This window comes from Leiobunum rupestre, chromosome 10 (assembly GCF_980474605.1).
Source record: "Leiobunum rupestre chromosome 10, qqLeiRupe1.1.hap1, whole genome shotgun sequence".
In the NCBI taxonomy this organism is placed as follows: domain Eukaryota; kingdom Metazoa; phylum Arthropoda; class Arachnida; order Opiliones; family Sclerosomatidae; genus Leiobunum; species Leiobunum rupestre.
Genome location: NC_143393.1, coordinates 5,810,779 through 5,822,922, shown reverse-complemented (window position 1 = coordinate 5,822,922; position 12,144 = coordinate 5,810,779). Strand labels below are relative to the sequence as shown.

General features: G+C 33.7%; 2 protein-coding genes across 3 annotated transcripts; one reads left to right on the top strand and one right to left on the bottom strand.

Moving 5' to 3' along the window:
• Positions 1-974: 974 nt before the first annotated feature.
• Positions 975-6,792, top strand: CROT (Carnitine O-octanoyltransferase). 2 transcript variants are annotated; one of them, XM_090161493.1, is made up of 15 exons: positions 975-1,542; positions 2,071-2,215; positions 2,304-2,428; positions 2,492-2,670; positions 2,737-2,861; positions 3,030-3,238; positions 3,314-3,427; positions 3,491-3,592; positions 3,668-3,859; positions 4,788-4,826; positions 4,889-5,104; positions 5,169-5,341; positions 5,452-5,571; positions 6,277-6,398; positions 6,454-6,792. In XM_090161493.1, exons 1-14 carry the CDS (start codon positions 1,531-1,533, stop codon positions 6,395-6,397), a joined length of 1,872 nt encoding a protein of 623 aa, XP_090017619.1. In that variant the 5' UTR covers positions 975-1,530; the 3' UTR covers position 6,398; positions 6,454-6,792. The 2 variants fall into 2 exon arrangements, with proteins under 2 accessions (XP_090017619.1, XP_090017618.1); XM_090161492.1 differs by having other exon boundaries at positions 1,115-1,542; positions 6,277-6,792.
• A 248-nt stretch (positions 6,793-7,040) lies between these two features.
• lt (vacuolar protein sorting-associated protein light) lies at positions 7,041-11,305 on the bottom strand. Its single transcript, XM_090161480.1, has 18 exons — positions 11,083-11,305; positions 10,953-11,018; positions 10,694-10,867; positions 10,550-10,624; positions 10,239-10,493; positions 9,947-10,172; positions 9,667-9,885; positions 9,488-9,603; positions 9,373-9,426; positions 9,076-9,312; positions 8,832-9,007; positions 8,569-8,761; positions 8,169-8,502; positions 7,972-8,108; positions 7,810-7,909; positions 7,362-7,406; positions 7,210-7,289; positions 7,041-7,146 (listed from the first exon to the last, which is right to left on the bottom strand). Exons 1-18 carry the CDS (start codon positions 11,119-11,121, stop codon positions 7,099-7,101), a joined length of 2,574 nt encoding a protein of 857 aa, XP_090017606.1. The 5' UTR covers positions 11,122-11,305; the 3' UTR covers positions 7,041-7,098.
• Between the last annotated feature and the right edge of the window lie 839 nt (positions 11,306-12,144).

The following is a 12,144-nucleotide window of genomic DNA, read 5'->3' as shown; positions in this document are numbered from 1 at the left end:
GAAAATAATTAATCATTTTGCAACGATAAGTGTTAATTTTAAGTTTAAAAGCGATAAAATTGCGAATAAGCCTTGCCCGGGATGTTCTAAGTTTAAAACGTTCGCGCGCGGCTTCTGCGCATTCATCATGCAACGCGCGAAGTTCATTTGGGGAAATGACTAGTTGAGGATGTGGCCGCTAGGAGGTGCAGATTTTGAATACTTACCTCTTAATAACGGGTATGTGATCGTCAAAAATTTGGCCTAGACCTTTGCTTATGGGGACCATGGTGTGGGGACCTTATGATAGGCTTATGGTAGCAGCTAAAGCAGACGCTATTAAATTTTCTCATCGTTATTCGTACCAAAGATAATTTAAACTCGTACCCTAGATTCGAATACTGAGAGCTTTCCCATTGACGGTTTTATTACGAAGCGTTTACCCTTTTCCGGCACGTGACCTCAGAAAAATCGGGCTCCATCGGTTGCGGTAACCGGTAAGGCGCAAACCATGGAGCGAATTTATTCTGAGTTCCAGCGGGAAGTGGGTAAACGCTATCGGCAACGCGCGAGAGAGTGATTTCGAATCTAGGGTACGAGTTTAAATTATCTTTGTTCGTACATTTGACTCTATAAATGACGATACTTGCATATAAATATAATTTTTGCATCGTTTGCTTATATTTTGATAATTTTATTTAAGAAAAAAGTTCTTATGACTCTTTAATTTGACTGTAGCAGACGCCCGTTACGCCATCTAGAATCGTTTCGATCACAAATAGATTGAAGACCATTATTTCCTTAATTAAAGCTTTTTATGGGGTTAACATTCAATCTGTAGCGTCATATAGTTATAATAGCTGCTATAATAAGATTGTAAACAATCATTTCCTTAATTTATATCTTTGAGATTTTTCATGGGGTTTCACACTACGCGTAACGAAAAATAATACCAGAAGTTTATATTAAACTTCTGATAATACTTAATAATATGACGTAACGCCAAGTACATTGTAGGGAGGGTCAGGGGTAAAAATCGTACATGTAGTTCTTTAGAAGTATATAACTTGTCGAGAGGAAAAGATTTGTTTGGTGATTTGCGAGACTGGGACAGGTTCTCTTCTTAATTTTATCAAAAACGTCATTGAACGGGTTCTCTCTCGCTTTTTTTTACTTTAGTCGTAGATGATCCCCATTTTCCTTCGCGATATTTTCTGGTTTCGGGCGATAACAAAGTATTTGTGTGAAATGAAATATTGGGGAAATCGGTCGTTCACTGATTTGATTTCAACATGATTTCAATGAGGATAGCTGCTGCTGAAGTCTGTTGAACTGTTCCTAAGGGGGAATTGCTATTTTTTTTTTTGCGCTTTTTGAAGCTAAAAGAAGCGAGCATACAGCTACCCGCGATCGAAGTCCGATTTTGTTGCGTCCGCGAATTGGTCATTTCGACATAAACCTTATTAAATAAATTAGCAACGTTAATAACGTATTTTCGGAGATAATAAACGATTCTTACATTGTAGCTAGTGCGCGTAGTTCATTTTAAACATGCAGCAAAACGTAAGTTAATTTTAAATTTTCATATTGGGGTGGAATTTATCCATTATTTATTTTCGTCCCTTTCTTTTTAATTTTATTTCTGTCTTTTCATACTCTAATATGTTATGATTAGTTGAAAAATAGTGTTATCCTCTTAAATTTATCTAGTTGAAAGACTTCCAATGGGTATAATGGTGAGTTAACGCAAAACAAAATGTACGCACCATTGAGTCTGTCTGTAAAAGCAATTTTAAACGGAAAAGCACAAATGCATCATTAGTTATCAGTTTCACGTATTTGTGGTAATTCTAAATTTGTTATCACGCTGGAGAGTATCATAAGCATAATATATCACATTGTATTCACCATTTTGTTACGCTTGGTTTAATTTCAATTTTCAATAGATTGTACCGCAATTTTATTGTCCAAAGGTTTAGATAGTATTTTTAATATAAATGTAAAAAGGAACATAATGCTATTATGTTTTGGTAAATGTTTATGTATCTATAAAACAAGTACAACTAATCTAAATTTTGATTTTAATTATAGATTGCAACCCGTAAAAGAACAGCGCTGACTGAAAGGCAGCTATTTTACGTTGGTAAGCAAGGAGAGACCTTCATGCATGATGATAATATGCCAAGTTTACCCATGGCTACCCTGGAAGATGCAATGAACATGTACTTAGACTCTGGTAGGGTATTTTTACGAGGAAGTTTTCCTTGAAATTGCCAAATTCATCATTTTGAATTGTTGTTTTTATTATTTCTTGATTTATTTAGTCAAGCCATTAGTGACGGAAGAAGATTATTTGAAAACGGAAGAGATAGTTAATAATTTCAAAGAAGGAGTTGGAAAAGAACTGTACGAGAAGCTGTGGGAAAAAGGTCAAACTGAAAAAAATTGGGTATGTGTTAATTTTTTTGTTCGTTGTCAGCATTTATTTATTATTGCGCACTTAATATTTCAGTTGGAAAAATGGTGGTTAGACCAAGCTTATTTGAATATACGTTTTCCAATGATACCTTATTTGAACATGTCTGGATGCACCCCTATTGAGGGTTTCAACTCACCAAACTATGATCATTGGCTAGATCATGCTGCCTTGCATATTTTCTTTCAAATGCAGTTTTGGAAATTAATAAGAAGGTACATTTAGTCATTAAAATTGTGCACATTAAGAATGCATTCAAATTTGTGATTTTCTGATTATAGGGAAAAGTTGCGACCGTTTATAAATAGAGGCCAACCTTGGAGTATGAATCAGCTGAAAAATCTCTTCAACACCACCAGAATCCCAAGAGAAAATAAAGACGAACTACATACGTATTTCAAAACAGGTAAAACTATAAACTTAAAAATTTTAAATCCAAATTTCCCAAAACTTGACATATCAAATTAAGATGTTTGTATTCTTACTTCTTGGGTTATAAATTTGAAATAAGTTGTGTTTTCATGTTTTTTTAATGTTTTCTTTAAAATTTATCATTTTACATAATTTTCTTCAGAGTCTGATGGTCCTTGTGGTCCGAAGCACATTGCTGTTACTTGTCGAGGGCATATATTTACTTTCAAAGTATTGGATGAAAATGAAGAGCCCTTGACTGCCCCTGAAATTGCCTGGAACCTTGAACAGATATACAATTGGTGTGAAAATCATGATGAAGGTCCATACGTTGGGGCCTTGACTTCCACAGATAGAGACGTCTGGGCAAAGGTTAATTTTATTCTCCTATTTTTGATCAGTAGTTTTGAGTGGTTCATAATATTTGCCATTTCTTTATCTCTTTAGAACCGACAAGCCTTGATGGAAATTGATGAAAACAACAAAACTTGCCTTGAGGACATTGATACGGCCATTCAACTGATTGTACTAGATAGCCAAGAACCTCAAAATGATGACGAAGTAATTTATTCCATAATATGGTAATTAGTGGTTAATGTGTACTGATTAATTTTATCTATATAGATGCAAAGATTCACCCTGTGTGCTGACAAATTGGATAGGTGGGCTGACAAATCTCTAACCACTTTTGTTTTCCGCAACGGTTGTATGTCAGGCAGCTCTGATGTGAGTATTTATAATGATTCTTTATAAATCCAAGCTACTTCATAAATTTTGTTGTATTGTTAAATAAATTAAAAGCACGCTCCCTACGATGGAATGGTATCCATGACAATATCGCACTACATTCAAATATCACTCAAGGCGTATGGAGGTGAATGGCAAGGAACAAAAAAAATTAGGGAACTACCAAAACCATCACGTTTGCCTTTCAACTTAGATGAACATCTTTCAAACGAAATTGAAAAGGCAAAACAACAATATCAAGCTTTGGTAAGTAAACATTTTTCATAAGGATAGTATCAAGATCTTATTTAGGTTACAAAGAATGCACAAATCAAGTGAATTTCGAATTCACCTCTTTATATTCATTAACTCTAGAAGGAGCTTTCTACTTGTAGTCTTTGATTTAATGTGTAGACCTAAAATTAATTTTTGGTATGTCCTTAATATACTTAAATACATCAGTGGTGTAGACAAGGAGTGGTTTCCGAGTTCAGACCCCCCCCTTGGGTCTACCTTTGACCATAAGTAACATAATAACAACAAGTATGACAATTATCGAGATTTACAACCAAACTGATTTTCATAGTTATTGCGTAATCAAGATGTTTTCTTAGCACAGAGCCCTCTAGTGTCTAAAATGTGCGAGACATCCGCTAAGCCAAAATATCCTGTTTCCGATAGATAGGCGAAAAATTAGGCTAAAATTATAAAAATTAAAACGTTTTTCTCGGGGCAACGAGCTCATGTTTTTTTATCACGCATGATTCACATGCGGGCTTCTAAACAAAGCCAAAGCACCTCGCGACTCCAGAACGTGCTCTCCAATATTAGGCTTCAATTTTTATCAAAACGTAGTCGTCCAAAATGGTAAGTCGTGAGTCCAAGTCCCAGCTTGAAGAGAGTATCAGTGCTGAAAAAAGATTCGGTTTAAAAATTAGCATTAAAGCAATAGGAAGTGTCATACTTATTGTTATTGTGTTACTTATGCTTTGACTGTACTAAATTTCCACCCCCTTCTTAACCCCCCTCTTAACATTCACATACTTCAATTACCCCCTTGATGAATTTCTAGCTACGCCACTGTAATACATAATTAACTATCTAATAAATTTAAAATGAAAAACTGTTTTATTACAAAGAAATCAAACCATTTTCAAACATTTATAAAAAAAATTAATTTTTATTTTTTCCTTAGGTCCTAAATCTCCAAAATAAATACTGCCAGTTTAAAACGGTAAAGATTATTTATATTCATTTCTTAAAGATAACTTTAAATTTAACATTTTTCATTTACAGTATGGAAAAGCCTTTATAAAGCCTTACAACATTCGTCCAGAAGCCTTTGTTCAACTTTCATTGCAACTAGCCTATAATCGTCTTCATGGAAAACCAGCACCAACCTACATGACAGCCTCGACTAGACAGTTCTACCATGGACGTACCGAGACTTGTCGAACATGCACTTCCGAATGCTTAGATTGGGTCAAAACTATGGACAATCCGGACTCTTCGGTTAGTATTCATGTTAGTCTTAAATTCCGCTGGTTTCATTTCATATTTTGTTTAAAACTTGAAGGTAGCTGAGAAAGTTCGACTCATGTATGGAGCTGTTGATAAAATGAACTCTCTTTTAAGCAAATGCATGAAAGGATTTGGTTGTGACAGGCTTCTTTTGGGGCTTTCTTGCCTCAGTGATGAATTGAATATGGAAAAACCTGAAATATTTACGGACCCATCCTACCAAAAAAGGTAAAGTATTCAGTGTACTTTAAAGATGATTATTAATTATTACTTAAAACCATTTATTTGTTGTGCATGGGGTGTATAATCACACTAAATCCTTCTGTTTTTTAAAATAGTGGTGGCGGTGGAAATTTCATCTTGTCAACAAGCTGCACTGGTTATACTCCGATGGGAGGTAGTGTTGCTCCAATGTGTCTAGAAGGTTACGGAACATTCTACAGCATCGAGAACAACCGGTATGTATTTTTACTTAAAAAGTCGGCTGCACACAAAGGTCGCAAGCAAATTTTGAGCGCGCATGCAAGCATCGTTTCAAAAAGCAAGTTCGCAAGCTAAGCGTGTGCAAAACAAGGTTTTTTCTAATTTCGCTTAGCGTCGCTCGCTTAGCATCTCATGTGTGCAGCCGCCTTGAAGGTGTTCAAGCTAGTTATTAATACAAACTGATAATACAAAATGATATGAGATTATCACTGTGTACTGTTATTGTGATTTTATTGATTTAATTGCTTTACACCTAAATGACCAATAGTTAATGATTAATTTTTCTGATTGGGAATAAAGGGTGCTTGTATGGTAGCTAATAACCTTGAACTTTGACATCTGGAAAAATCGTAGGAGTTGTGACTTAAACATTTTCTGGCAAATTGATTAATAGTTTGAGTGCAATTATGCAAACTAAAATGTTTTTATCTCAATTACATTTAATCACTACTTGTAATTTAATTAGCTCTAAATGGGCAGTGTCACAGTAACTCTTTTCGTACAGTTTCTTAAACGCATTAAAGTATAATATCTGATTTAAATCTTAAAACCCTGAAAATCGATTTTGCAATATCAGTGAAAATTTGGTTTCAGTATTAATTCTTATCAGTTGGGATATCATGATTTGATCAATTCCGGTACCATTTTATTTATTAACTGCTTTCATTTCCTTTTGTTAGAATTGGTTTTCAATTGACTGCCTATAACATGTTTCCGGAAACGGATGTTCATAAGTATTACACTCACATCGAAAATGCACTAAAAGACATGCAAAACGTATTAATGGCATCGAAATTGTGATGTGGGTTTTGGTTTTTTAAAGTTAAAAAAACATTTTACTGACCACTTTTTTAAAGAAAAATGCATATGAAAACTCCAAAAGTACCTTACAGTGTTTAAAAAACTATTTTTTGAGTAGCCATTTTTTACGATAGTCAAAAAAAATGAGAAATTCAGAATTTAGTCCTGTTTATGGTTTTTACAAGACCCTTTGGATATATAATGTCTTAAATATTGAAAGAACCAATTTTTTCAAGTGTAATTCCTTTTATCAATATCTGTAAGCTCACAGAGAACTCTTGTATCATTGGTAATGCAATCTAATTAGAAATAAAATAAAATATCTGAGAGTGCTCTGTGAGTGTAAAGTTTTGAGAGGTATGTAACACGAGGCTCAATAATAGCTTTTTTTTGTACATTTAGTTTTTAATTTTTTTTACCGCAAATTTTAAATGATTATAATCAGTTACGTAAATATTAGTAAAATTTAGTGCAGAGTTAAATTAAACTCATTGTCTTTGAACAACTCAATGCAAGTAATTATGTATTTGTGTAAAAGATCACTCCGTGATAAAACTCTATTTACATAATTACATTTTGCTGTGATATAAAATGGTTAAGCCATTTTGTCTACAGGTTTTTTAAAAGAAATAATAAACTTTCCTTTTATATTGTAAAATATTTTATTCGTGTCTAAACAAGTTCTATCGTGTACAAAAAAATTAGTTGCTTAGCATCCTTTTCTGAGCACTACAAATCGAACAAATTTCCTAAAAATGGGACAAAAATTATTATAAAATATAGTCAATATAGAAGAGCAATTTGGACAATACCATTTCATGTGTGGGCATACATGTTTCATGAAAGCAGTGTTTGCACTGAAATATCCTAACATCAATTGCGTTATGTGTATCTGTAATTTAAAGCAGAATGATATTATATACTTCTGATTCTGAAGTTCTTAAATTGTCCCAATATCTCATACTATTGACTAGCAGTTTCCTATTGCACGCTTCGCAGACTTGATCATCTACATTAATTTAATGAAATTAGTTGATGCACAAATACACGAAATATCTCTAACGAGCGATGTATCCATCTAGGCTAAAAAAAATTAAATACTATTTCGCAGGTTCTAATAGATCCTAAATTTGTGATAAAACTTGAAAATATATGCTGCATCGCTGCTCAAAATATAGCAATGATTTTGGTTCTTAAGAACTTACAATTGTTAGTGTGTACTACTCCGCCTGATGATGTACAATGTAAAAATACAAATAAATATCATATTTCCCCAGGAAGTACTTTGAAAAAGCAGGGGGACCTTACATGCGAATAACACCAGCAATATAAGGAGATGGATCATTCACTCGTAGGAGATATAATTCTATTCTGTTTAGAAATTATTTTAGACTATTTAATTGCATTAATACCAGTTATATGAATTCCTCTTTTCTGTTGTTTATTAAGTTTCTCAAGCAGACTATAACAGTCTGAGACTAGAATTTTTTTACAACCTTTTCGTAAAGATATCTAGGGATAATATTAATAGGTTATTAAGTTATTTAATAGAATCTTCATTTAAAATAAATTACTTGGAGATTATAATCTTGTAATATTTTAACTAAAGCATCTTGTAGACCTGGTATAATCATTCCATCAGGGATCTGTCGAATTAGGATTATGGGATCAACGTGCGTTCCAATATTTTCTAACAAAACCTTTATGAATTCTGCATAAATGAGTTAATTATTAAATAATTCTTTTGAATGAAGATGTTGATTGTTCTTACCAGGTTTATCTACAGAGTAATTGATTAAATCATCCCATAATTCTTTATCATCATGTTCCATACAAAACTGAATGGCTTTATCAATGTCTTCCAGATCTCGGGTTATCATTTGTAAAGCTTGTTTAGTATTGCCCATTCGTCCCAATAAAAACACGGCTTCAGGAATGAGGTTGCGTTGTCTACATACTTCCAAGGCACTTTCTAACGGGTAGTTGTTAGAGCTTTGCAGGAAACGAAGCAATCCGTTTGAATCATATTCCGCATAAAGATTAACTAATAACCCGTGATATTCTTCGCCTAATTTGGAATCTTTTTGGAATAACCTGCTTAGGTACTGAAATGAAGGAAAAAATCTTCAAGCCAATTATCGATTTGAGAGGTGAAACAATAGGTATATTACTGTGAAAAGAAATTCTGGATTATGTTCTAATTTTGAGATGACCAATTTAATTGGGACTTTGTCGATGTTATCGATAAGCATATTCGTAGCTTCTTGTTTGTTCAATATCAATAGGGTGTCCAATTTATCCAAAACAGAATTCAAGAGGCCATGCGTTCGTATTAGATCAAAAACTCTATCTTTATTACCAATTCTGCAAGAAAGAAATTCTAAATACAGTATTTAAGAGAACAATTATTTAAATTGAAGTAAGGCCCACTTACTTGAGATAAATATCCAGAGCTTTATCAAACTTTTTCTCATACGTGTAAAGCTCACTTAGCCCTTCGAGCAAAGAAGTGTTATAGGGATCAAATGTTAAATTATCTAAAATAGCGCTGCAAATTGTGGGAATATGATAAAGTGTGCATGACCATTCGCGAACTAGTCTCACAAATTCCTAATTGACAAAAAAAAATTAATTTTAACCCTTTTTACACTAATTAAAATTCAAATAATAAAACATACTTTAGTGTTTTTATGCAAATATTCGTTTAAAACCATCTCATATATTGCAGGGTCTAACGTAGGATCTTTAAGAGGCAAATACGGGGCAATCGTAGCTAACTGCTGAATGTGAGCGAACTTATAAACTTCATCTTCCCAAAGTGCTTTGTTATTTTCAAATACTCTGGGACAAATTTTAGCAGCTTCCACGTAATTTTTCTCTCTCATTAGATGGCTTAAATAAATTTGGCCCACCATCTGCATAAATTAAATGTTAAAATGCAAGCTGTTTACAGATTAAAAATACAGCGATTATACCAATTTGCTGTGCCTTTTTAAATTTCTACTGTTTTCAACTGCTTCTAAGGCTTCCTAAAAAAGTTTAAGATAGTATATAACAACTAATAGATATTGAAATACTCAAGAAAAGTACCGGAAATTTCTTATGAGCAATTAGCCAAGCCACATGATCATCCTCGTCTCTAGGTTTTGCAACTACAACATCTTTGGGACTAACTATGAAGTAAAGTCCTTCATCAGGAAGGCTTTCTATATTAGGTAATTTTTAATTAATTGCAAATTATATTTGTTAATCCAAATTTAATATTATACCTAAATGATAATCGTTACATTGATATTCTTGAGAACCTTTAACCGAAAGAATATCCCGTGAAAGTTCCACGGAATCGGTGCTCACGGGCTCCAACACGCTTAAATGGGGTCTTTTACCTCCATCTAGATCATTGGGGCACTTTAATACTGATAACGCAACTACCATTGGTCCCATCGGTGCCAGCCCATTTATGAATGAATTTAATGTGAAATTGCATACTAGAAAATTGAAAGTTTTAGTAATAAACTAGATGATATAAACTTGTTAACTAAAGCTTACAAATCTCAACGTAATAATCTGGTAGGCCCCTCAGTGCTGCGTCAGAAGACACTAAACGTTTCTTAACTACACAAACTTCCACAGTATCAGCCCAGCCAATAAGCAAAGTCACGTTGTCTTTCCAAAAAATGTTACATCGATGATGCTCGGGTTGATACTTTGTGTCAAATTCTCTTTTAATTCGGGTTATTATTTGACGGGAGTTTAGATCATACACTCTGGCATTCTATCAAATTAAATGTAAACTTAAAAAATCTGATAATTATGGCTTTTAATTTGATTTTTTAATTACCAAATCAGTAGCCAAAGCAACAAATTGACCTTTCCAACGTATATTTCTAACAGGACCTTCTCCCTGATGTAAAATCGCTTCTTTGTAACGTGATAAGTATGTTTTATAGTGCAAAACCACTTTATCATCCCCAACAATAAATTTTCTGCCACTGTTTGATTTATAGAAATTGGGGTCCAAAGCGATGGCTTTGACAGGTTTGTCCATTACAACAACTCTGTTGTGTTCACTGCTATACAGTCCCATAACTACAACCTTAAAAAATTTCATTAATACTACTATTCCAAATTAGATCACATTTACTTGTATACTTTTCCATCATCGGAACAGGACGCTATATGATCACCATTTTCATCAATGCTAACTTGATTAATCGTTTTGGAATGCTAAAATTAATTTTTCAAATTTTATTTAAAGTTTTGGTTTAATTAAAGAATATCCTTAACAACACGTACTAAAGGAGAAGTGCTGATACTATTTCCCAAATGATCTAGTATGTGTAAGACACCAGAATGTGTTCCAAGAGCTATGACCTTTGGGTGCACCGAAAGACAACTGGCCGCATCTTTCTTCAAAATGTTAATTAAGTCGTTTCCTAGTCTTTCATATTGCAATTTTGGTTCAGTGTCCTAATGAAGACATAACAAAGATTTATGATCCGCTACGTGAATTTTACCAGTGTGAATTTGTTTTATGTTACTGAATTTTTTTTACCTCTTCTTCTTCCTCATCTTCATCCTCCTCTTCCGTGGAAGATGATAATTTTTCATCTTTGTCATCCTTTAAATTGAATAATGAATCTCGAAAATTTCAAGATATATTTAAAAAAAAGGGTAAAACTTACTAGGGTTAGAATGCTGCGCTCCGTTTTCAAATCGGCCATTTCTTTTAGTCACGAGAGATTTTATAAAATATGGGTAAAAAAAATTAATTATACTAAATTATAGGGTGCCTTTTTAGCGGCTCATGATTGGTTATTTCTGTTAAGAAGGTTGACCAACGGACCAATCGTTATACGCTGGGCGGCTGGAACGCGTCTCTTTGCTAAGTATTCACTGCCGAAGAATTTTTTTGAACGAACGGTAATGAGTTGTGTTTATTAAATTATGAATCATGTAATTAAAGTGGTAAACACGGTTTCATAACGCACTTCATCGAATCTAAAATGCTCATTTTTATTGGGTAAGTGATATATATTATTGTTATGGTTTAATATCGTCGTTCGGGCTATGCGGGGAAACCGAAATAACCGTGTGACAAGATGGGCCTTGGTCAGTTTTCTTTTGTTTTCGATTTTGCGCATGGCGGGCCTTTGTTATTAATGCACCGAATTCCAGATTTGAGGCGGGGATGAAACCGAAAGAAGGAGGATGCAGCTCTCTTCTTAAATTTAAATAAATCCCAAATTTATATTATCATTTTATAACATATTCGTAACGGAAAATACTGAGTATACCGAAATATAGTTTATAATAGCCGGCAATATTTTAATAGACGTAATTCTGTATATAATTTTCACCAAATTGCAAACGGTCGTATTCTCTTTTTCGAATATAATTATACATTACGGAAAAGACGGCTTCTTCCTTTCCTTTTTAGTCATTTCAAAATTAAAATGGGGCAACTGAAGATTTAATATCATCCTTCATTTTTGGAGGCAATTTCGCAAGAAATTTCGGGTGGTGGAGTCGGACGCGCCCCTGTCACTGTCAGGAGGGGGTGTAAGAGCGTGGGAGGGCTAACTAGTGATCCATTAGCTATAAATCAAAATCCCCCTCCCCTCCCCGCACTTTCGAAATTCAATTTTCCACTTTTGAGTTTTGACAAAACAAAAGAGCGTCTCTTTCGGTGGAAAATTACGATTACCGAATCCTACGAAGTTTTCTCTTCAGCTTCCCAAAATCCT

Excerpts from the sequence above, each read along its gene's own strand:
- CROT (XM_090161493.1), top strand. Across the intron at positions 2,671-2,736 it reads TTTTGGAAATTAATAAGAAG|GGAAAAGTTGCGACCGTTTA; the intron begins GTACATTTAGTC and ends TTCTGATTATAG. Across the intron at positions 2,862-3,029 it reads ACATACGTATTTCAAAACAG|AGTCTGATGGTCCTTGTGGT; the intron begins GTAAAACTATAA and ends AATTTTCTTCAG.
- lt (XM_090161480.1), bottom strand. The coding sequence starts at position 11,121 with ATGGCCGATTTGAAAACGGAGCGCAGCATTCTAACCCTA. Across the intron at positions 9,886-9,946 it reads AGATTATTACGTTGAGATTT|TATGCAATTTCACATTAAAT; the intron begins GTAAGCTTTAGT and ends TCAATTTTCTAG. Across the intron at positions 7,290-7,361 it reads TAGGAAACTGCTAGTCAATA|ATACACATAACGCAATTGAT; the intron begins GTATGAGATATT and ends TTTAAATTACAG.